Below are 26,787 nucleotides of genomic sequence, written 5' to 3'. Positions count from 1 at the left end.
CCTCAACATCAGTTGGTTCTGGGTTGAGTTCCCATAAGGATGTATGGGAAACCTGCGTTCCATGGTCCTATATTTTAGGCTAATGTAAAATAATGGGGTTGTTTTTGACACTTACACACTGAAAATAACACAAATATAATATAAGTTTAAAAGTGAAACAGTGAGGAAAATCCAGCTAAACACAGATACATGTGGACGCTTTCAGAGTGAATCTTACGGTCATTCCACACAAATGCAGACTCGTCTCATATTCGTACTTTAATGACGTTTTACTGCACCACTCAAGCCGAGCGCTGAGCAAAGCGACTGGTTATTGTTCATTTGAAATTAAATAAATAATTTTTAAAAAACAAACAGAACACATTGAGTTTAAGGGAAACGTTTAGTTTAAGGGTACAAATATCTAGATGAAGAAATTAAGTTTCAAAGATTTTGAGTTTAGGGGAAGTTGAGTTACAAGGTACCACTGTATTGCATAAATATCCTGGGTTCCTTCCGGGATGCCCCGTTTGCTTATGTCACCAAAAAATAGTATGGGTTTAAATGGGATGCTTAATTGTTTTAGGAGTGTTTGTGAAGAGTGATATGTGTTTATACATATATATATATACATATATATGACACTATATGAACTAGTGTCTACACATCCCTGTTAAACTGGCTGGTTAAAAAACCAGACAAATATAAATCACTTCAGATTTATTTCCACCTTCAATTAAAGAAAACAAACTGAAATCATTTAAAGGGGAAAAATACAAAAATGAAAAAAAAAGGTTGCATACATTTATGCACCCTGTTATAATTGAGGATTTGTTAAGAATGAACCAATCACATTAAAACTCATGTTAAATAGTAATCAGTACACGCCTACCATTATTTAAAGTGACTCCCCTTGTAAAGTTCAGCTCCTCTAGTCAGATTTTCCATTTACTTACCTGCATCTTATACATACAGTATATACATACATACGTACATACATATATACACATAGCCCCACTGGAGCAGAACTTTAAGTCCGGTAAAGCCAGACACATCTCATCCTGCTGAATAGCTCCTCGTCAACTTTGGGCTTAAAATTTTATGGGAAAGGATACTGTTTGATGCAGTCTACCAGTGGTCCATAACAGCAGTCATTTATGGTGCACTGAAAAGAAGGGTAAGAAATATTACAGCAGGGCTCAGAGTGGGAGAGGGGCCCTGTCCACCCATTAAACAGATAGGAGAAGGAAAAGCGAGACTGGAGACGACTTCATGTCATGCACTAATGCTGCCGCTTACACGATGCTATTAGCAAATATGAGATGCTGGGTTATTTAGTGAAGCTGGATATAAGCATCTGCATAAGAAATTCCATTAGCATGCACTGTGTACTGTTACTGGCTTTCTAGTCATTCTGTACTTGATTACTCAAATACATTTAAAAACTAATTACTCAGTACTCAATGTTTAAAACTGGCTGATGTGTGCATTAAATGATGTGGCTTATAATAATTCAATATAACAGCTTAAGTGGCAAAAATCAGACAGATAATTTAAAATCCTTCTCATTGTATGGTGCTCTGTCGAGATGAGAAGACATGAGCGCATCAAGGAGGCAGAAAGCTTTGCTGCCTGGAGTTTGATTTCTTTCCAGGGTCTCCCATGGCAGAAAAGTCTCAGCAGAGGTGCAACACTAAACCTATCACCTCTATTGAGTAGTAGCAATGTCTGATGTTGTCAGAGGTGGATGATCACAAAGGTGAACACGGCAATGACATCAATTCATCTGAATACAGTGTGCGTGTATGACACGGCCAGGTCCGTGCTTTCTGGACGCCTAGTTACTGATGTTGACAAGCAAGAACAAAGAATTAAAAGCTGCATAAACAAAATTCCAATCAGAACTTGGAATGCTGGAGTATGAATCATGGAAAGCTGAAAGTCATAAAGCTGGAAACTGGACAGGATGAGGAAAATTTCACTCAGAAGAACACTGTCCACTACTCGTGATGTCATGATTAACAAAGAAGAAATGGAGCTTTAATCATTAACAAGGATGTAAACAAGGTCAGTATTGAACGCAACACTGAATGATTACAACCATTCAACATTACTGTCATCCAGGTTTATGGCCCAACAACAGCTGCCAGCAAAGAGAAATCAAAAAGTTTTACGATTCAATTCAAACTGAAATTGACAAGATCTGTAAACAAGATGCCCTGCTGGTTATTTGGAGACTGGAATGCCCAAGTCGGACATCAGAAGTAGAAAAAATACAGGCCTTGGAAACAGGAATGAAGCCAGAGAATGACTAACTTCTGCTAGAACAATGACTTTTTATTAGTGATACATTCTTCAAGCAAACAAAACAACCAAGACTACAAACAACTTCAGGCTACCAAAATATTACCTGGAGAACATACCACCTGTCTTCAAGAAAAAGGGACATAATTAAAAGCAAACCAAACATGCTTTGGCTAGAACAAAAATGGAAAGTGGTTATTAAAGAAAAACCTTGGAGGATGAAAAATGGGGAAGCTATAGGGTAGGAAAAAAAGAGAAGAATGGCCAAAATCAAAAAGTTCAAAGATCTTTTCAGGGAGGCAAATCATGAATTCCAGAGAGCTGCAAGGAAGAACAAGGACCAGAACTAAAACAATATCTATAAAGACACTGAATCGGATAATTCCAGAAGTTATGTGAGATCAGGAATAAATGTCAACCTCAAGTTGGTATGCTAGGGACGTCCATAGACAGTTCATAACTGACCAAATAATAATCAAACAAATATGAAAAGAATACACAGAAGATACAATCAAGACATCAGTTGCCAAGCCACGTTAGCTACACAGAAAAGCCTTCGAGGCTTGAAGATGAAGTATGACAGGCCCTGAGCTCACTGCCAAAAAATAAAGCCACAGGAATCAATAACATCACAATGGAAATATTTAAAGATTCAGAAGAAATGTTGGTTAAAGAGATGACCAAATCAAGCCAAGGAAACTGGACACCACTGAATGGCCCACAGATTACGAGGAGTCAGTTTATAACCCGAAACCAAAAAAGAGAGACAGGAAGGAGTGTGCAAACTATCCAAGAATCCGTCTTATATAACACTAGTACTAGTTAGTAAAATGATGCTGAAGATTATTCAACACAGACTAGAGTCTTACACTGAAAGAGAACGGCCAGATGTGCAAGCTGGATTCAGAAAAAGTAGAGAAACGAGAGCTCATCGCAAATGTAAGCTATGTCATAGAAAAAGCCAAAGAATTTAAGAAGAAGTCAACATGTGTTTTATTGATTGCAAAGCTTTCGATTCTGTTGAACACACACTGTTATGAAAAGTCCTCAGGAACATGGGAATATAAGAGCATCTTATTGTTCTAGTACAGAGTCTCTACACAACTCAGACTGACACTGGAAACAGAACTGGAAACAGATCTTCAGATGTAACAATATGTCTCTTCAAACTATGATTACAATTGTCCAGACTAGAGTCTTCTCTGTGGTTTCTTATGGATGTGAAAGCTGGACAATAAAAAAAACAAAATTCAGGACAGGAAGAGTATCAGTGCTTTTGAACTTTGTGCTGGCAAAGATGGCACAGAAGACAAACAAATGGATCCTTAATCAAATAAAACCCTAAAATAAAACCTCTCACTCCAAGCCCAAATAACCAAACTGGAGCTTTCCTACAGTGGACACATTATGAGAACAACCAATTCATTGGAAAAGACAATTATTCTTCCAGTAGTTGAAGTAAAAGAGGAAGAGGGTGGCCAGCAACTAGATGGATGGACACAATTAAAGGAATAATGAACAAGTCATTAAGAAGCCTGAAGATCCAAACAGAAGACAAGATGTTCTGAGAAATTCTATCCATTTATTTGACACTTAATAATGATGACAATAATAATAACATACTGTGGGCTATACATTTGATGTCCACTTACTTTTGGTCATATAGTGTATGTATTTAATAATAAGAGAACATTTAGTGGTAGAATTCACCACGTGTTTATTGGTAAGCAGTAAAAACTTGTGGTAGACAAGTCAATCTGGTTTGGCAGATTCCGATTTTTCAGTATATGGTTTGATTAGCATGTTTTAGGGGCGGTCCAGGTTCTTTCTGTGCGGAGTTTGCATGTTCTCCCCGTGACTGTGTGGGTTTCCTCCGGGAGCTCCGGTTTCCTCCCACAGCCCAAAAAACATGCCGTCAGGTTAATTGGAGACATTGAATTTCCCCATAGGTGAATGAGTGTGTTTAGGTGTGTGTGTGTGTGTGTGTGTGTGTCTGCCCTGCGATGGACTGTTCAGGGTGTTACTGTGTGCCTTGCACCCATTGAAAAGCTGGGATAGGCTCCAGCACCCTGTGACCCTAATTGGATAAGCGGTTAAGACAGTGAGTGAGTGAGCATGTTTTAGCAATTATATTTCATTGTTTACATGTTTTACATGATTTACATGTTAGGGCAGTTGTAGCCTAGTGGATATGGTACTGGACTAGTAATCGAAAGGTCGCTGGTTTAAGCCCCACCACTGTCAGGCTGCCACTGTTGGGCCCTTGAGCAAGGCCCTTAAACCTCAATTGCTTAGATAATAATAATATAAATGCGTCAGCTAAATGCTGAAAATGTAAATTTACGTTTTCAGCATTTAGCAGACACTTTTATCCAAAGCGACTTACAGTACTGTGACAGTATATTGTCTGAGCAATTGAGGGCTAAGGGCCTTGCGCAAGGGTCCAACAATGGCAATCTGGCAGTGGTGGGGCATTAACCAGCAACCTTTTAAATACTCTTCCAGTGCCTTAACCATTAGGCTACAACTGCCCTATAGTTGTATGGGGCCCTATAGTGATATTTTTTACTTTATTTGCAATAGTACGAACGCCTAAATATTGATTAAAAAACATTTAATTTTAGCATGAACATGCACTTAAACACTGATGTATACAAGCATTAGCCCCTTTATTATAAACATTGTACTATTATTACACTGACTAGTAATGATCACATAAAAATAGAAGGTTAACAGTCGATCAGTGAAGAAGCTGCATAAGTAACTGCATTTTTTTTGGAAACACTATAACAACGTTTAGCTCTTTCTTTCTGTTCTCTTCAAAGCTCTTTTCCAATGTAAGAATGTTGCTCTTAATGCCTGATGGAGGCCAGCCAAGTTTCCTACTACCCTAGAGTGCTATCTAATTAGCGTTCTCTTAATTGCATTTATTTCCAAAGAACCCAGAAAGCATTACAATTGAATCACAGTAATGCCCCACAGAATATTCATAATATGTTTTGATAAAATTGCTGCATAATAGGAATCATACAGGGTAAATAAGCAGCATCACAACATCCAAGATTCTTATTTAAATGTAAGCTAAGCTACAGTATGTCCGTTTATCAACTTACAGTAAGTGGTTACATAACGAGCACTTCATCAAACAGTACTTACTAGTTACTCACTGCTATGACATTATTATTATTGACAGTAAACGTGAAGCATTGGAAGTTAGCACACATACCTGTTCCACATGTTTGGCTAACAGCACATCTGGAATTGAAGATGGCTCCCGTAACATGCTCTTCAGGACTTGCTTGGACGCTGAAGACAGAGAATGGGAGATCTCAAATTACTCAAACGTATTGCAATTATTGATGTACAAATAACATGTAAAACTGGAGTAAAACTGTTTGTGTACAAATCTTTATCTTTTAAAATGCAAGGATGCTTTAAAAAGTGTCCACACTATTTTTAACTCTATTTATTAGGAATTTCAAAAACAAATGACATCACTTCACTACATAGTCACCTTCTGATGCATTTTCCCAGCGCCATACCAATATTTTAATGCCATCAGCAAAAAAAAACGTTTTTGGTTGAGCGCGTAGCCACTGATGCAGTGCTGCTTTCACATCATCACCACATGAAAATCTTCCTCCCCTTAAAGCTTCTTTGAGCGGTCAAAAAAGTGGAAATCAGATGGCACTAAATACAGACTATAAGCTCTCTCTCAGACACAAACAATTGCCACTCCTCCTCCTATAAAAGTGAAGAAACTTTTTTGAAGAACCCTTATACTGTATATCCAGCATTCGGGTGGCAAAGCGGTAAAATACACTAGCCCACTTCTGCTAAGATCCAGAATTCGAATCCCCAGCTGTGCTATCGACTAATGGGCACCAACAAAAATGTAATTGGATATTTCCGAGGGTGGGTGGATGGCTGAAAAGCCTAACCATTGAGACGTGCACATGACACGTGTCAGTGTGCTTAAAGTGCCGGTCCCAAGCCCAAATAAAAATATGAGGGTTGCATCAGGAGGGAGGAATAAATAAATAAAAATTGCCATATATAATACTGTTTTTAAAAATGTGTGATTGGTCTATGTGTGGTATATTTACTGAACTATTTAAAAAAATTCTTATCATGGCCACATGTCCTTAAAGCTAAACTTCACTGACAGTGAGTAAAGAACCCTTTTAAGCAGACCTGACTAGGTCATGGCAGTAACATATTGCTGTTAGTGATGATCTAGACGCAAATGCCATCTTTTATACCTCTTACTTTGATATGTGCAGCACTTTCATGCTACTCAATTGAGTGAAAGCTCGGAGCCGATTGAGATTTTGCATAGATAAATGCCTCCCTTACGTTATGAAGGATGAATATTTTGCATCTCTCAGCCCATTCATGCACCACTAACATTATAAATCAAGGCCGCAAGCTGTTGGATTGATTTCCTATTACCGCAATGGCAAAAATCCCTAAATCATTTTTCACGCAGATTCAGATTAAATGGATTGTATCAGCGTGTGATGAAACGGTGGAGACACACCATTCTAATGATATATACATATGGTCAGGAAGACTTGCTGCTGCGCTGACACTTTCAGGAATGGTTCTATCTGCAGCCGGTGCCAAGGAAGAGAGATGGATGAGACGGGAGAGAGGACTGATCTGAGACTTGCTTCCAGGGAAGCCTATGTAAAATATTAGTGACCAGTAAGAAAAATAGAAGTCATTTTGCATTGGTTGGAAAGCCTGAAATGCCTGTTATTGAGAAGGACAAAGACATCACACCAGTTGAAAAGGAAATATTCAATTTTGAATTAGCACTGCTGGGTAGCCTCACAGCAAAAAGGTCCTGGCTTTGATTGCCAAGTGGAGCAGTCCAGGGCCTTTCTGTGTGGAGTGCATGTTCTCCCAGTGTCTGTGCGGGTTTCCTCCTCCAGTGCAAAGACATGCAGTCAGGCTAATTGGAGATACTACAGTTTCCCTAAGTGTGAATGTGTGTGTGTGTGTGTGTGTGTGTTTGCCCTGTGATGGACTGGTGACCTGTCCAGGGTGTTTCCTACCTTTCCACCTAGACAATCCATGAACTAATAAATAAATAAATGAATTAGTGCTGTTTAAATATGAAGTGAGTTTGTTTTTCTTCCTCTCCATTTGTATTTAAGGTGACTGGTGACAACACTGAAAAAAAAAAAGTGAAAAAATGACAAAAATGAATGAGCTTTGGTAAAAAAGAGACAACATAATGAGTCTGTCTGAAATCTAGTGAGCTATCTCTACACACGCTCCTAAGAAGGAGGCTGTCTAAATTATTAGATCACTTAAAATGCTGCCTACTAAGGTGCCATATTTCGAAGCTATAATCTGACTGAATAACGAGGGAGCATCCGATGCTTCCTTAGAAATGAAGGCAATCCCAACATTCAGTGCGGCACAACTTTCTTCACAAAAAATTACAAATATGGTGCAGAAAAACGAACTGATTACTTTTCAAATGTAAATAAATCCTCATTCATTTTTAATTTGTATATTTGTTTTATTAGGATTTTAACGTCATATTTTACACTTTGGTTACGTTCATGACAGGAACGGTAGTTACTCATTACACAAGATTCATCAGTTCACCAGTTTAAAGTCAAACACAGTTAAGGACAATTTTGTATCTTCAATTCACCTCACTTGCATATCTTTGGACTGTGGCAGGAAACCGGAGCTCCCGGAGGAAACCCACACAGACACGGGGAGAACATGCAAACTCCACACAGAAAGGACCCAAACCGCCCCACTGGGGATCGAACCCAGGACCATCTTGCTGTGTGGCGACAGTGCTATCCATTGAGCCACCATGCAAACTTTAATTTGTATAAAGGTGTACAAGTGTCGTTTATTTACAAATTCGGGCTTGTCGTTTTCGGTACATGGCGTGAGATGTTAGCTGGCATGCTAGTGGACCATGCTGCCTCATCCCATTGGTTTAAATGGCCTGAGGCTAATTGTGTTAGCTTAGTGAGCGAAACTGCTGTGACGTAATCACCGTAATCGCTGTCTAGTAGTAGTAGTGCATTAAAATAATCCGCCCTATAAGTTGATGTCTTATTAGAATCCTCTCTACTTATGCCAAGTTCACACTACACGACTTCCCAAGTCGTCAGGTCGCTGTACAGTTCACACTACACGAGTGGATCTCTTGTAATCGGGAGTCTTTCAAGTCGGTGTGGCTTTCACACTACACGACTGATCGGTGATAGGGGGTTTCACACTACACCATCTATCACCAACTGGAATCGCAGGCGAGCTTCTCTGGTCTCCCAAAATACATTTCATCATGCAAGAAGTGATAAGGGGTTTAATGATAGCATGTCCAAAAATGCATGTCAACAAGTAGCGAGCGATCAACGTTTGTGCGCTGATGTGCAGCGTAAAAGCAAGTAGGAAAAATAAATGAATCGGAGTGGATTTGGCTATGGGAACAGCATGGATTGTTCTATAGTGAGTTGGAGGTTAATAAATATTTTTTGCAATGCAGCGTTGGTGTTATGTTTTGTAGAGAACGATAAGGTCAGAAATACTGTAAAACTTGTGTGTGTATCGATGTATTCTAATATAAACTATATTATGCCCCTGTCCCACCTTATTACAACTCCTCCCCTGCGTTTCCCTTCACCCCGTATCTCGCGTTCTCATTGGCTGTTTGACACCATACTCATTGCCAGTCGGCCGACTCATATCCAGATATTTAGCAAGCTAGATAATTACATTTAGTAATCATTGTAATAATTATCTTCGAGCCGCTCGGATCAAGTTGTTGAGTAGTTCACACATAGCGATTAAGAGCCAAGTTTTGATCGCCGAGCGAACGCCGAGTTGCTCCAGAGCCGGCAAATCTAGCTCCGACCAGTCGGTGAGCGAAAATCAGGACAAAAGTCGTGTAGTGTGAACTAGGCATTCGGCAGTTGCCTAGGTAGACAGCAGGCAAAAAGGCAGCTCACTAGGTTTTCAGACAGACCCACTGTATATGTAGCTGACACGCTGACTGTTTGCCATTGATGATTTATATTTTACAGACCTGGCTGAAATTAAGCAAGTGTTTTCAATTAGCAGCAATGGCTTAGATAAATCTGGTGAACTGGTTAATAAAGCAACCAAGATAGCAATTTATTTTTCACAAGGGTGACATGAATGCAGAATTTTTTGTTCCCCAAATAAACATAATCTGAAATCATTTAATGTGACAAATATGCACTAGCAAGGACAATAAAAATAAGGTGGAATTCCTTTTCTTTACCACCTCATGTACTGGGTTCTAACATGAACCTTTATTACCCATAAACCTTCTGCTCTCTCCCTCTGAGGTGCCGCTTCTCACGTCTCATTCTAAACCCCAAAGGAAAAATGACAAATATGAGGTGTACGCTGTGATCTTGGTACTATTTTTGCCGCTGCTAAAAAGAGAAAAGAGAAGTAGCGGCGCGCGGAAAGACAGAACAAAGCCTAGTCAGCAGTCCTCTTCCTCGCCGGAGCCCAGGCCAGGCCTGCGAGGCACCTCATTTCTCCGCTCATTTTTCTCTGAGATTGGTACCCTCACAAGCAGATCTATACTGCGCCCCAGCGCTGCTCACCACTGAAGAACGAGGGTTATATTTTCCCCTTGAGTTAGGACACCTCATGACAAATGATAATGGATAATCAATAATGCTGGAAATATGAGGCAGCAAACTTTATGAAGCCACGAGACATATTACTCCCCAACAACACTCGTTTCCCTTAACAAAGTCACTACTCGACTGTGCCTAATAATCTGAAAGAAAATCAAAGGAGCCGCAACCACATCAGCAATATTGGCAACTTATTCCACTTTAATGGCATTTTGATTGATTTTTTTCCCTCCTAATGGTAGTTTTATAGATTTGACGCTGCTCCTGCAAAACAGTACTGTGTAATAAACCTCCCTAAAGGCAAACAGCAGCCATTAAAGCTCTTGTCTTACTAGCGGTCATAATTGGAGGTTGACCACCATCAAATTTTGGTGCCTCACACACCACATATCAGGACGCATTTCAGCTTTTCATTTGGCTGATGCATTTTTTTTTTCTCCGCGCTGAAGATGATATTTAAAAGGAGCGCCTATCTTCTCAGATATAAGGTCGAAAGGACGGTGACCTTGGCGCTGACATTGTAGGGTTTAACCCATGCGCTGATCTGACCTGATGAAAACCGAAGGCCGGTGTGCAAATAAATCAGACTGCTTTTAAAATGAGTTTAGCCTAATGCTCATTTATCACCGGCCGTAATGCCGTGTGCAGCCCGAGATCCGCCGCTGCAACCAACAGCCTAGTAAATAACAACAGAATCCAACATCCTCGCTTCACTGCAGCCTCCAACATCGGCATACATTTATTAAATACGCCTCCGCCTTTCACATCCACGCTCACACACCCCAGAAAGAAAAAAAAAAACTCCCACCCATACAAAACCCTGCAGCGGGATTTCACAACACACAACAGAACAGTGTAAATACACACCGAATTTATTGTAATTGTTCTGTGGTGGCATAAATTCTGACTGAAGTATTCTTATCTGAGATCTGAGGAAGTGTGCAGGAGAGAATACAAAACAAAGTGGCATCACCACCTCCTCTGGGACTTGGTCATAAACACAAAATCTGTGTTTATATATATATATATATATATATATATATATAATATATAATATATTATATTATATATATGTGTATATACACTGATCAGCCATAAAATTAAAACCACCTTGTTTCTACACTCACTGTTTATTTTATCAGCTCCACTTACCATATAGAAGCACTCTGTAGTTCTACAATTACTGACTGTAGTCCATCTGTTTCTCTGCATGCCTTGTTAGCCCCCTTTCATGCTGTTCTTCAATGGTCAGGACTCTCCCAGGACCATCACAGAGCAGGTATTATTTGGGTAGTGGGTCATTCTCAGCACTGCAGTGACAATGACATGGTGGTGGTGTGTTAGTGTGTGTTGTGCTGGTATGAGTGAATAAGAAACAGCAGCGCTGCTGGAGTTTTTAAATACCGTGTCCACTCACTGTCCACTCTATTAGACACTCCTACCTAGTTGGTTCACCTTGTAGATGTAAAGTCAGAGACGATCGCTCATCTATTGCTGCTGTTTGAGTTGGTCATCTTCTAGACCTTCATCAGTGGTCACAGGACGCTGCCCATGGGGCGCTGTTGGCTGGATATATTTTTGGTTGGTGGACTATTCTCAGTCCAGCAGTGACAGTTAGGTGTTTAAAAACTCCAGCAGTGCTGCTGTGTCTGATCCACTCATACCAGCACAACACACACTAACACACCAGCACCATGTCAGTGTCACAGCAGTGCTGAGAATGACCCACCACCCAAATAATACCTGCTCTGTAGTGGTCATGGGAGAGTCCTGACCATTGAAGAACAGCAGGAAAGGGGCTAACAAAGCATGCAGAGAAACAGATGGACTACAGTCAGTAATTGTAGAACTACAGAGTAGATAAATATATAATATATATATAATATAAATATATATTACAATATTACACCTAGATTACACATATATAACTGATAAAATGATGAATGGGGCTGGGGAAATGAGCGTAACCTTGCACGGTTTCTCTCCCCTTAGTCCAATCGTTCATATCTCCTCTCCAGCAGAATGAAAAAGTCATTATCTCACCAAAAAAATGTAAGAAACCTCATTAGATGGCAACATTTGTTGAGGGAGGACTGTAATAAACAATAATGGATGAGCATCGTTATTGCCTCTGACACTGATGAGCTCCTATGCAAGTTTGTTTATTAATTAAAATAACCCTCCTTCTTTTTAACACCCCATCCCCTTTCGCATGACAGGGGGTTTCCAGTTCACAACCCATTGAGCCGCAGAAGTCGCTCGTACATCAAACTTCATGGTGCAAAGGAGAGACGGGGCGCTGATAATGCACCCCGATAAAGCTGATTTTCCATGATGAATCTCGGAGCATATAAATTGGCTAATATCTGAAAACATTTACAGATACTAGAGGAATTGACTACTTGTGCGACATGATTGATGAGCCTCTCGGAGCCCGGCGGACAGTTCTGCAAATCTCACCCGGCTGACTAAAGCCCTCATTTGATTTTCCAATTTACTTCTCTTAAATCTATCCTCGTGCATGCTCCGTCTGGGGAGGCGGAGTGGAGCTCTTTGCCTTCCTCCACCTTGGTGCTTGGGGGTGCAGGTTGGGTCTCGGGGAGGGTTAGCGGGGCAGAACTGATCCGCCTCGGCCCAATCGTTGCTAGCAGCTCGGGTCTGGGTCAGAGCCTCTCATAGCACTGCACCTCGTTCCAGCTCCCCTGCACAATAGTAATTAGTATACTTGTCAAGCTGAGTGCTACACTCCTGCTTACCCACACACACACACACACACACACACACACACACACACACACACACACACACACACACACACACACACACACACACACAGGCTACTCTAATGAAGATGTGGCTCTCATTAATCAAACCCTAAAATGGCCTATAATTATACAATCAACTATTTCATTTTAATTATGCACCTATAATCAGTACAGTACATTTTTCACTTAGCCCACCTGTATTAGTAAATGTTGTGGCACATCGGGTAGACTAGGTGCTCAGCTTGGGTCATGGTAAGAAGGCTTGCATGTTCGCCTCATGTCTGCATGGGTCTTTAATTGAGTAGTCGTTACCTCCTACCTTCTAAAATACTGTGCAGAAAATGAACTGACTACTTTGAATTTACCCCTAAATATGAGTGGGTAAATAAATGAGTCAGCATGTGATGCCCTTCGATTGATTGGCACCATGTTTAGGTTTATGTTTAAGTGTATTTATCCCAACTGGGATAATGTGTTTTGGGCATTGCATGCTAGTTACAAAGTCAATATATTACTTCAGTTACTGTAGTCAAAGTCAAGTTTTTTTTTTTTCACAGTAGCCATTAGTGCTGGGCGATATGACCAAAAAATGGTATCACGGTATTTTTTTTAAGATTAACGGTATATCACGGTATGTTTATTTATTGAATTTCTAAGTATTGTACAATTACCCTTAGCTCTCCCTTTAACAAATAAAACCACGTTTGCAAACTCCACTGTACAACTTGACCACAGGTCTATTGTAGAAAAGTGGACGACTTTAAATATCTCCGTTTCCAGTTCGCTTACAACATTGGTTTAGCAACTGACCTGAAGTATTTCCACCCCGTAAGACATTGCTCTGATAGCTTCTTTCCTGACTGTCTATAGAGGAATATTATATGATTTGCTGCCTACTGAAGCCTACAGCTGTTGTATTAACTATGCTACAGTATGGCGGTATTTAAAAAAATCCAAAAGACGGTATACCGAATGTACCGTCATACCGCCCAGCCCTAGTAGCCATTTATATCTAAAAAACCCTGCTTACAAAATAACAACTGAAGCCCCGTGATGGATTCAGAGTATTACCCGGTTAAGATACTGGACTAGTAATCAGAAAGTTGCTGGGTCAAGCTGGAACACTGCCAAGTTACCACTGCTGGGCCCCTGAGCAAGGCCCTCAACTGTTTAAATTGTATTGAGTCATAAATGTAAGTCACTTTGGATAAAAGCTTCCGCTAAATGGCACAAATGTAAAATTATTATAATAAGAATAAGGTCACTTTACATATTAAAAGGTGAGGGGAAAAACACTCAGGACAGAGATGGAGGAAGGAAGTACTGAAAGAAAAGATAGTGTTTGTGGTAACGCATTACACAGTTTGGGTGCCAAAATGCTAAATGATCTGCCACAAACAGTAACCCATCTGAATTTTGGAACCACTAAGAGACCATTACCCGAAGACTTCAGAGATTGTGCAAGAGAATGGGGGTGGTTTGTTTGTTTGTTTGTTTATTAGGATTTTAACATCATGTTTTACACTTTGGTTACATTCATGACAGGAACGGTAGTTACTCGTTACACAAGGTTCATCAGTTCACAAGGTTATATCAAACACAGTCATGGACAATTTAGTATCCAATTCACCTCACTTGCATGTCTTTGGACTGTGGGAGGAAACCAGAGCACCCGGAGTAAACCCTGAACAGGGGTGGTAAAAGTTCTGATAAATAGACTGGAGCCAGACCATTGAGGGATTTGTATGTTAGCAGTAGAACTTTAAATTGAATACAAAGTGGGACAGGTAGCCAGTGTTGTTAATAAAGAATTGGGGTGATATGAGCTGAATTTTAGAATATGAAAGAACTCGACCAGCAGAGTTTTGAACACATGAAGAGACTGTGTGATTTAGTTGGAAAGGTAAATGGAAATGTAATGTAAATGTTAACATAAATTACCACTTTGCACCCAGTTTTAATCTTTCTGGAATAATATTATTATAATTTGGGGAATTTTTACAAAATTGTCAAATCATTCTTGTACTGTAAACACATTTACATTTGCAGCATTTAGCAGAAGCTTTTATCCAAAGCGACTTACAATTATGACTGAAAACACTTTGCGCAACTGAGGTTAAAGGTCTTGCTTAGGGTTTTAACAATGGCAACTTGGAGGTGGTGGGGCTTGAACCGGCAGTTTTCTGATCACTAGTTCAGCACCTTAAGCGCTAACCAACCACTACCCACCAAAATACACCAAAAAGATTCATTTTTACAGAGCACTGTATTCTGGTCAGGGTCATGTTGGCAGAAAAAGATAACATAGACATTCAGCAACAGATAAAGCAGGTTTGTTTTACTGATCGCCATGTAGCTGTCGATAACTGCAAACCCGATCATGATGGGTGGCCCAGGCACGACGTCACATCTCCAGCCCTTTTCTGCCCGGACTGCACGGTGAGGACACCCCATTACTGCAGTACTATAAAGCTCAGGTGACCAAACACGATACAACGATAAATCTTAAACTGGTCCAATCACATCGGTAGAAAGGCTGTAGGAGAGATCTAATCTCATGTAAGGCCTTGGGAAAATGGAAAAGGTCAACCAGCTCACAAAATTGCCTCCTAAAAAAAGTGTAGCTAAATCTAGCAGCACTTCAAATCATGTCAGGCACACACAGAGCGAGAGGGAGGTGGAGAGAGATCCAGTAAGAGAAAAGAGAATGAAGAAGAGTTGGAATGACTCCATTAGTGCTGTTTCATATAGTCTTTAAGACTGGCTAACTTCTATACTAATCTCACAAGACGTTTTTAATACAGATTTACCCTACAGACATTATCAGTGTCAAATATTCATGATATTAAATAGCTTACTGCTCTTTTCATTTTAACAGACACTTATTTAATACTTCTGAACATAATATATACAGAAGGGACTTAAAGTCTGAGACCACTAGTGACACTGCTTCTATTTTACATGTTTTTCAAGTCAGATTTAAACCTCAAAGCTTTGCAACATCTACTTCAAGACCAAAGAACATCAAGGAGTGCTGACTGTCTAGGACTTCATAGTCCTACATGGTCACCTGACCTAAACACCGACAAGCATTTATGGAGGCAAACATTCAGTAAGATGCTTTTTGGATAATTTGAGCCCCTTTTCCACTGCCCGGTACCCTACAGTACAATATGGTAAGCCATATCCACGCCGTACCAGATGTGCAGGGGTACTTGTAAAAGTAGGAGTTCGCTGAAGGTAAGGCTGTTACAGCAATGTCCTCCAGACGATGAGCGCAAATACGCTGCTAACTGACATCCTGAAAGCAGCCAAACCAAGACTCTGCATGCACAATATGTTAAACTTCTGAGTTTCGATGGTTCCACATTTAATAATATTTTGCATCCTGTGTTTATGTAAAAGTCTTTGAATTGGGGGATCTGGATACCAATTTAACATCGGTCCATATACAATACAATACCCACTAGCAAATCAAGGCTTTCCTATACAAATCCAGCTAACTTATTACAAACTCCCACTATCTTCTGAATAATGCAGTCTAGGTCATAATAAAAAAATAGAACTGTTGTATACGGTGTGTGAAGTGATCCAGTAGGAAACATTTGCATTTAATTTCCAAAACTGCATCAAGCTGCAAAACTGCATCAAACTGGTAGAGACGCTGCTTTAGCCGACAAGTGCTGTGTCACAAACCACATAAATAAAGAATATAATAATAGAGATAGATTTCTTTCATAATACATTTTTGCTCTATTCTATTTATAACTATTGTGATGTAAATCAGTATATTGTCAGTTATCTGGGCTAATACACTGTAATAGCACTGTAATAAAAGGCTTTGTTTCAAATCACACACTGCTTACTAAAAAGCATCGGAATACCAAGACAACTGGAAGTATATACTGCCATGTAAATTGTTTAGGATATAAGAGGCTATATATATATAATTTTATTTTACACAGTATATATATATATACCTGTATATATATATATATATATATATATATATATATATATATATATATATATATATATATATACAGGGGTTGGACAAAATAACTGAAACACCTGTCATTTTAGTGTGGGAGGTTTCATGGCTAAATTGGACCAGTCTGGTGGCCAATCTTCATTAATTGCACATTGCACCAGTAAGAGCAGAGTGTGAAGGTTCAATTAGCAGGGTAAGAGCACAGTTTTGCTCAAAATATTGCAATGCACACAGCATTATGGGTGACATACCAGAGTTCAAAAGAGGACAAATTGTTGGTGCACGTCTTGCTGGCGCATCTGTGACCAAGACAGCAAGTCTTTGTGATGTATCAAGAGCCACGGTATCCAGGGTAATGTCAGCATACCACCAAGAAGGACAAACCACATCCAACAGGCCTGCACAGTCACCAGATCTAAATATTATTGAGCCACTTTGGGGTGTTTTGGAGAAGCGAGTCAGGAAACGTTTTCCTCCACCAGCATCACGTAGTGACCTGGCCACTATCCTGCAAGAAGAATGGCTTAAAATCCCTCTGACCACTGTGCAGGACTTGTATATGTCATTTCCAAGACCAATTGACGCTGTATTGGCCGCAAAAGGAGGCCCTACACCATACTAATAAATTATTGTGGTCTAAAACCAGGTGTTTCAGTTATTTTGTCCAACCCCTGTGTATATATATATATATATATATATATATATATATATAAAAAATTTGCATTTATCCCAATTTTCCTCCTAATCTAGTTGTATCCAATTATCCGATTGCATTACACTTCCTCTCTACCAATGCTGATCTCCAATCCAGATTGAGAAGAGCTAGACTGACACACGACTGCATCTTTTCACCTGCACTAGGCGAGTTCATATGCGGACCAACTTTGTGTATGGAGAGCCACACCCTGAACAATGCATTATCACTCGACTCTGTGCAGGCACCATCAACCAGCCAGAAGAGGTCGTAATTGCATCAGTTATGATGTCTCTATCTGGCTCCCTCCCTGTATGAACAACAACTAAACATTGTTCATGTAGCCGCCAAGCCCAGTCGGATGGCAGAGCCGAGTTTCAAACCGATGAGTTCAAAATGTCAGCTCTGGTGTGCTAGCGTGTTTTACCGCTACACCACCTAATCAGCTATTAATTTATTTGTTGACTGGTCTGGTTAGTATTAAATAAATTAGCCTACTTAAAAATTGACAACATAAAATCAGGACTGATATTGAAATTTCACACAGATGTACCTGTGAGAAGTGTACGCTAACATAATTATTAGCAAATAACTAGCTGATCTTGTGTTTAGGATGGTTCTAGGGACTTGATAATCATTATATCAATTATTATTCTGTATTAGCACTGTTACACTGCTTAACATTACCCAAATATTTCATGAAATAACTGGTAGTCTGTGCTGTTTGCTTTTATGAACAAACTGCTATTTTTTTTGTTTTTTTTTGTTTTAGTTTTTTTTCCCAGAAGCTCCTATTCTATGGCACTCTTGGCAGAGCAGAAGCATTATGGATGTTGATATGATATTCAATAGACGATAAAACTGCTTTGAATGCATTGATTTATTTACAAGCACGACCAGTCAGTCCTGGTTCCTGCCTGCTAGTACAGCGATTTAGCAGTTTGGGGAAATCACACAAGAACAACAAACAGGCAGCAAGAGATGAGAAACAATTTAAAACTCTTTATCGATTCTAACCAAGTGATTGTGTATATATTCCACCATCCCAAAGGTACAATTTCTATGTCTCGTAAATGCAAACAGGGAAAGAAAGGGAATAAAAATAATGGTGTTGGGTAATGGTAAGTCGCTCACGGACTTGGAAGCAAGGTCCCTTATATAGAAGTCTATTGATCCGTGCTGTCCGTTAGAGAGAGACACACATATACACACATACAAGTGAAGTCTAGGCGAGTGGGGGTAGGGAATGATAAATGTGTCTGCCAATGCCACTGAACAAACCTGTTAGCTAATTGCCACCAAAGACAATTATCCTTGCATTGCTTCATAATGGAAATGCATTACAAAAGTCTAATATATACACAGGGAGATTCAGAGATCTGACCGCGCAGCCTGTGTGTGCTGAATTTCACTGCCCAAGGCCAGCCAGGTCAGCGGTGGGAAAGGGGGAGGAAAGGCTATTGATGTCAAAATAGAAGTCATCCTGACTGGCCAAAAGCAGCAAGACTAGTCCACTATACAGCACGCAAGTGGTCGATAAGAGGTCAGTCTGGTTACCGTCTATTAATCGTATATTAATTGTTATTATAATTACATCTACTATTTCTACTGTAATAGCAAAACAACAAACGACTACAATAACAATTTCAATGTGATTTGATTTCTCAGCTGCATCCATCAGATGAATGATTGTGGAGAAATTATAAATCGTTCTTTTATGAGGTGGCTGCAGTAGCATGTTACTGCCAGAGAGGTCCCCAAATACCCCACTCTCCACCAGATACATACTGAGGCTTTAACAGTTTACAGTGTTACTATAAATGTAAAACTAAAACAACATGTGTATATATATATATACATACATACATACATACATACATACATACATACATACATACATACATACATACATACATACATACATACATACATACATACATACATACATACATACATACATACATACATACATACATACATACATACATACATACATACATACATACATACATACATACATACATACATACATACATATATATATAGGGTCCTACTACACTCACGGAAAAATGTGATTCATTTCACAGACCTTCACAGAGTTTTTCAAAAATCACAGATGTCACAGATTTTTAAAGAAAAGTGCTACATTTCACGGCAGCCATAAATTGAACGATAAAATAAATTGAAGCTCCAATACACAACACAGCCTACCTTAATGGTTGACTAACCGATTGCTAACTGAATTGCCGTACATTGTTAGAACCACCTCAGAGAGCAGATTAACCAGTAAACGTGAGGAACTTGAATGCTACGTGAATGAAAAATGTTCAATAGCTGAACACAAAGTTACGTTATTGCACAGAAAAAGGCTCGTTTCACTATCCGTGACGTGATTTTCATGGCTATAAATTAGGTAGGTATACACTACTTAGAGTTTATATAAATTGAACATACTATTTATTAAGTAGCAAGATGTTCCCCTACTGGTGAACAAAATGTTGGATGGCTGTCAGATGTATCTATTAAGTTGGGTACATACATGCCACACAGTTTTGCATGGGTACAGTTTCCCTGCAGTCACTGGGTGCAATAACACACCCCAACTCATCAAGACACCAATTCATTCTCAGGGCCTCGGCCACAAGCCTCCCTATCCCAAGACATAGCCAATCATGTCTGTATGCTAGAGCTAGTGTAATTTATTGCTGCCTTGTATCAATTCAACAAATATAAAATACATTTATGCATGCACTGAATAATCTGATTATTTGGCTCAAATCTAGGTGCCATTATCAAATTTCTTACTTCAGTTTAAGGTATTAGAGTAATAGAGTACTGCTTACTGTTTATTTTAATTTTAACGTCATTTTAACGCCATGTTCATCATGTTCACGTCAAGATTCATCAGTTCACAAGGTTATATCGAACACAGTCATGGACAATTTCGTATCTCCAATTCACCTTACTTGCATGTCTTTGGACTGTGAGAGGAAACCGGAGCAGCCGGAGTAAACCCACGCAGACATCTGGGAATCAAACCCAGGACCTTCTTGCTGTGAGGCGAGATGCCATGCCACCCTACTGTTTACTGAAAGACTAATCAAAGAATAAAAGTATAATAATAACAATAATAATAAATCAGGTAGGAATCAAATAATCACAAAACCAACAATCACATTCCATAATGCTAATCCTAGAAGTATTGGTTCCCTTATAAAAGGTGGCTCAGAACAGCTGTTTCCCCCGAAGATATCTGGCCAAGGTCTTTGGATCATCTGAGTGTTTCCATGCTTGAAAAAGCCTTTGGAACACCGCCCCATTCTCCACGCTAGCAGGACTACTATTTTGACAGGCGGCGGATAACGGCGGGTCCAACACAATCACGGGCTTGACGTTGACAAATGGCTGTGCTGTGGCCGAGTTGAAAATAACACACATCCACTTTAATCTCTTTCTTGATTAAATCGAAAGCGCACAGTTTTGACACGGTGTTATTTCTCTCATAAAGCAGCGACTCCTGTGCTTCTTACAGCGATGAGACGTGTCTGCTAGACTGATACGGAGTCGGGGTGCATGCAGACGACCGTGCATACGTGTTCTCTGAAAGATGGAATGACTGGGAGATGGAGGGAGGGGAGACAGCAGGAGAGGGGAAGAAAATGAGAAAAAAGTAGAGAGAGTGGAAGGTAGAGACAGTGTGAGAGGAGACTATGCAGCACATGCATTCAAATAAGCTAAAAAAAAAAACTAGCATGTCAAACCCTACTGACATCAAGGTACAAGAAACAAAACAGGGAAAACATGAGCCGAAAGGCAATAAGAGTGCAGTGAAAGGTATTCCTGCTTTACACCAGTATAAGGATGGTGGTCTGGTCTTGGCTGGTTTGGACTAGTCTACTTGTCTGGAAAAGCTGGTGTTAGGCTGGTCTAATTGGTTGTCTCGTTGTCTCTAATTGGCAGCAAGACCCAGCCTTTCCAGAATGAGTAGACTTCTAGGGATATTAATATTCTTATTATTACATAAGTTAGATTTAGCTGTTTAGATTGTCCTGTAACCCCTTCTGTATCCAAGGTGAGCCAGGTGATTTTAACGTCATGTTTTACACACTTTGGTTACATTCATGACAAAAATGGTAATTACTGGTTACACAAGATTCATCAGTTCAAGTCTTTAATATCAAACACAGTCATGGACAATTTTGTATCTCCAATTCACCTCACTTGCATGTATTTGGACTGTGGGAGGAAACCGGAGCTCCCGAAGGAAACCCACGCAGACACAGGGAGAACATGCCAACTCCTACACAAAAGGACCCAGCCCGCTCCACCTGGGAATCAAACCCAGGACCTTTTTGCGGTGAGGTGACAGTGCTACCCACTGAGCCACCGTGCCACAAAGGTGTGTAGTTAAATAGCCAAACAGACAAACAGCTGTGTTACAATCCACATACACCATAGCATGTCTGAATAGCAAAGACATCACTAGTAGTGCACTATTATCCCATCATATATTTTATAAAGATATACAAACCATGTATATATTTATTTATTAGGACTTTCACGTCATGTTTTACACACTTTGGTTACATTCATGACAAAAATGGTAATTACTGGTTACACAAGCTTCATCAATTCAAGGCTTTAATATCAAACACAGTCATGGACAATTTTGTATCTCCAATTCACCTCACTTGCATGTCTTTGGACTGTGGGAGGAAACCGGAGCTACCGAAGGAAACCCACACAGACACAGGGAGAACATGCAAACTTCTACACAAAAGGACCCAGACTGCTCCACCTGGGAATCAAACCTAGGACGGTTCTTTGCGGTGAGGTGACAGTGCTACCCACCGAGCTACTGGGCCACCCCATACAAATAGTGTATAGTAGTAAAAACAATGGCATATAAAATACAGTAGGATTAACTTCTATTTAATAACTGGAGAGTCAGAACTAAAATCCCACCTGTGGAACTTCTAATTGTGACAAATTCTTTTGCAGTTTAAGAACAGTCGCCTAGCTGGTGTATTAGATCGATTAACAGATAGCATATGTAAAAGTATTCATATATCTGGGTAGTGTTAATAACGTGTAGTGATAATAGCTAATATTAAGCTACTATAGCAATGTGGTGTAAAGCTGCCTGTTCTTTCATATATTTTAAATCTCATATATCTTATAGGGATGCAACTTTCGCCAGTTTCCTTTAACCAGTAACCAAATGTCATTAGTCGACTGTTAACAGACCAGCTTACAGCGTCCCATCAAAATATAAAATGCATAACTGAGTTTTATATCAGCAGGTCTTTATACTGTATTTACTGCAAACCTGTATAATGTAGTAAACATGGCAGTAATGCAGAACAGTAAGATAAGCACAAACACTGTGAGCAGAACCAGTTCAGCCTTCAGAATGTAGATTTTATACAGTAGCTGTTAGCAAACAGTATTTTACAAGAGCTAAAATTAATTATAATTAATAAGAATGTAGTCGGTACATTAAAGCTTTTCCTGATAACATTACTGTTGTTATTGCAAGATAAGTAGAGTTATATCTTTGTACTAAAGAATGATGCAAAATATCCACATCAATTTTGTTAATTAAAAAAGAATAACTAAAATAAACAATGTTACATACAGATCCACATTTGCAGACTGTAGTTGCACTCTTATTGGAATCGTGTCAGTTATTAAAATGAATTTAAATGACGTTTTTAACTGACAGCATTACTCGAACAATGACTTCTTTGTCAGTTATTGATTCATCATAATCATCCCTAATGTAATATAAAGCCTGACTTCCTCTTGAAATAAAAACAAATACCCCACTAGGAGTGCATTATCCCTCTACCTTGCCTATCCACAGTGCCTAAAAAAAAGCTATTTTCACTTACTTTCCCTTTAATTCCATTACCCAGAGAGTGAGGGAGGACAGAAAGGTAGACGAGGGTAAATAGGGGTTATAAATAACACTGATGAAATGGACGAGCATTGACTTAAATAGCAGTTAAGTGCTAGGTGGTGTGTAGAACACCTAACTGTCAGTCATGTACTGCAGGTACAGCTGTCAGTGACCTGTTTAATATTAGATGCTTGGGATGCAAAAACAGCATGCATACTCACAAACTGAACCCTGGTGCTCCTCCAGGAAGCGCTCAAGCACCAGACGAGCCAGGAGAGATGGGGACAGGTCCACCTAAGGGACAGCATGACAGAGTTTGGTTACAGAACTTTACTTTTAGATTTAACTACAATGAAGTGACACGTACTCTGGGCTCCAAGTCTGTAATACATGTAACATATATTTAATTACCATATATATCTAAACATGAACAGCCTGAGTGGAGACCAAGACAAGGAATTATTTCAAAGCAAGAGTATTAAAAACCTCAATCAGAAATTGTAGGAGAAAACAAATGAAACTGGGCTATTAACTATGTATCATTATCCCAACAACACTGCTGAACCTGATGCACCCATACCAGAATACTCACTACCATGTCATTACCATATGACATCATTACAGCGCTTAGAATGATCCATACTGTCCGCCGTTTTGGACTTGCGTTTGTGGGTAGCAGGTCTTTCAATTCCACAGCCCCCAAATTTTGGAGCTTCATTTTACAAACTCTTTGCGACTGTTCCTCCATCTTTTCCTTCAAAGATCAACTAAAAACTTTTCTCTTTACTGCACATGATCCTTCTTTCTGTATGCCTTAGCTTTGTTGTGTTCTGTTCACTAATATTGTTACGTGCTCTTTCCTCCAATATTTACTTTGGTATGTGAAAGGCGCCATATAACTAGAATTTATTATTATTATTATTATTGTCATTATTATTATTATTATTATTGTCATTATTATTTCTACTATTACTACAACTATTATTATTATTATCATTAATTATACTATTACTATTATTTATACTGTTACTATTATTATTATAAGTTATACTATTACTACAACTATTATTATTATTATTTACACTATTACTATTATTATTATTACTTATACTATTACTACAACTACTATTATTGTTATTATTATTATCATTATTTACACTATTACTACAACTATTATTATTATTGTTATTATTATTAATTTTATTATTGTTATTATTATTATTATTAAAAGTATGTGAGTTACAAGTGTATGTAAACTTGAGAAAAATGTCTATTACACTATATTATGTTTTGTCATGACGTTTTAGGGAAATAATGGCTTTAATTAATCTTTTTGGTCAACAAATGCAGAGCTGGTGAACCTTTTAATTACAAACATTATTTGAAAGCCTGGGTGTAAGAAATCTCCTGTCCACAAAAATGATATAAATCTGTTCTGTACAGTCAGTGTAAGATTATTTTGCGTATGTGTGACTTTCCAGCACGACTGTAATGATCTGTTTTTACAGCGGTATAAACTGCAGAGACAAATCCCAAACATTTTATAGTGAGAAGGTATATACACCGTCATATCACCCAGCCCTGTGAGGCAGTCCAGACGTGGCTAACGCTGGAGCTGCTGGCAGAACCTGAGAAGCCTCTTCCACTTCTAGCAGGAGGAGAAGATCAAGGCTGAGGCTGACATGAAGCACAGCACCTACGGCTCATTTAAAAGCTTTCTATATGGAGACGCTGACACCAATGGCAAGGCATCTGTGTTTTTTTTTTCTAGCCCATCTCGCTCTGCCTTTTCACTTTCTCACTCATATCCTGTGCACTAAGGTGATGCGGTGGATAATTAATGGGTTTCAATAACTTGATTCTAGAAGTGCTTTGAGAATACGATGTAGTCGCACAATAATTAGTGCATAAGCCGAGCTGGGGGAGATGTATAGCGTAGTGCCATGAACAAAACAACAAGAGTGTTTTTGTAAACATCTACAGAATTAAATGAATTTAAAAGGAGAGAAAAAGCAAATAAAATAATAATAATTTTGTAAGATTAGACCCGAGTTTTTAATTTATTAAACACCTTAGGTTATTTTTCACTGTGTATTTTTTAACATTAAAAATGCCATTGCCAAAAACACATTGCTTCCTCTGGTTAGCATAATTAGAGCACAAGCAGTGAATTAGCTGCTCAGTGTATAGTGCAATTGCAATTGTTTATCTCCTCTGTGATTCTTCCTGGAGTCACTTCAAGCGGTCCAGAGATGAGACCGTTTGAGATGAGATCGTTTGAGATGAGATTTAGTGCTTGTGCTGGTTCTTAATATCTCCATAATTCTGCATTGAAAACATAGCCTGAAAACAGCCCAAACATGTCTATAATTATTACAACAATAAGAAAACGCAATTCATCTTCATTAGCCGTTTCTTAGTCAGAGTACCCTTTCATCTTCTTTGGCCTGCGGGTCTCTTTTTCTAACCCACAAACAATTGTGGCTTTTCTTTCCCATTATCTTCCTCTTTTCCTCCCTATCAGACCCAGACACGCATTTAAATATCACTGGACTGGATAAGGAGCTCGCAGCCACCACACTAACCCACATCAGGACTGACACTTGAAAAATGGCAACATTAGCCAAGGTGGGGTGGCCTGAATAAAGACTGCCTGATTAGTTCAGGTACTTGCATTCTCCTAATTTTCATATTAATCACGAGCCCATCTCCTCTCTAACGCCGGGCCCCGGCACTCACCTGCCATGTCTGAGCAGCATTTACAGATGCCTGAACCCGAAACGCTTTCCATATTCATCATCTGTAGATAAACCATGCCTCTGAGAGGCTGGAGGCCATAGTGGTGACAAGAATTTAAATGGACCCAGGGCTATTATGCTGGAATAAAAACACAGTGGTGCACATTGTAGTGGAAAGTATGGCAGCCTTTAACAGCCATGAGTTCATAGAAACAAGTTATTCAAGTCACCCTCACAAAATTAAAATGATTGTTTTTTTTAATGCATTTTCTCCCCTTTTTCTCCCCCTTTAGTGCGTCCAATTGCCCAATTTGCATCACGCATCCTCTCTGCCTCTGCCGATCCCTGCCCTGACCGAGGAGATCGAAGCTAACCCACGGCCCCTCCGACACGTGAGCAGCAAGCCGTATGCATCTTGCCACCCAAACATTGACGAGTGTTGCGCCACCTAGCGTTGCGTGCGGAGAGACACACCCTAAGAGCACTACTTTCTCATCTCCGTGTAGGCGCCTCTAATCAGCCAGCAGAGGTCGTAATTGCACCATTCTGACAGAGACCCACTTCCGACCTTAGTCCCGCCCATCCGAACAACAGGCCAATCGTTGTTCATATAGCCGCTCAGCCTTGGCCGGTAAGGCAGAGCTGGATTCGATACAACGTACTTGAGATCCAGCTCCGGTTGCAGCGAGTTCTTACCGCTGCGCCACCTGAGCGGCTAAATGATTGTTTTTTAACATTATTTAATTTTTTTTTATTATTTTT

General features: G+C 39.5%; 1 protein-coding gene across 1 annotated transcript in view; it reads right to left on the bottom strand.

The window, feature by feature from the left end:
- The window catches only part of cdin1 (CDAN1 interacting nuclease 1), a 164,737-nt gene that overhangs the window by 74,368 nt on the left and 63,582 nt on the right, over positions 1 to 26,787 (bottom strand). Inside the window, exons 7-9 of the mRNA XM_063006732.1 lie at positions 23,509 to 23,581; positions 5,510 to 5,589; positions 1,095 to 1,144 (exon numbers count right to left, since the gene is read on the bottom strand). Of these exons, the coding sequence (XP_062862802.1) occupies positions 1,095 to 1,144; positions 5,510 to 5,589; positions 23,509 to 23,581 (203 nt within the window). The remainder of the gene's footprint in view (positions 1 to 1,094; positions 1,145 to 5,509; positions 5,590 to 23,508; positions 23,582 to 26,787) is intronic.

Source organism: Trichomycterus rosablanca, chromosome 13 (genome assembly GCF_030014385.1).
Source record: "Trichomycterus rosablanca isolate fTriRos1 chromosome 13, fTriRos1.hap1, whole genome shotgun sequence".
Taxonomy (NCBI): Eukaryota; Metazoa; Chordata; class Actinopteri; order Siluriformes; family Trichomycteridae; genus Trichomycterus; species Trichomycterus rosablanca.
Note: the sequence above shows the minus strand (reverse complement) of the source record. Positions and strands in the feature narration are given on the sequence as shown.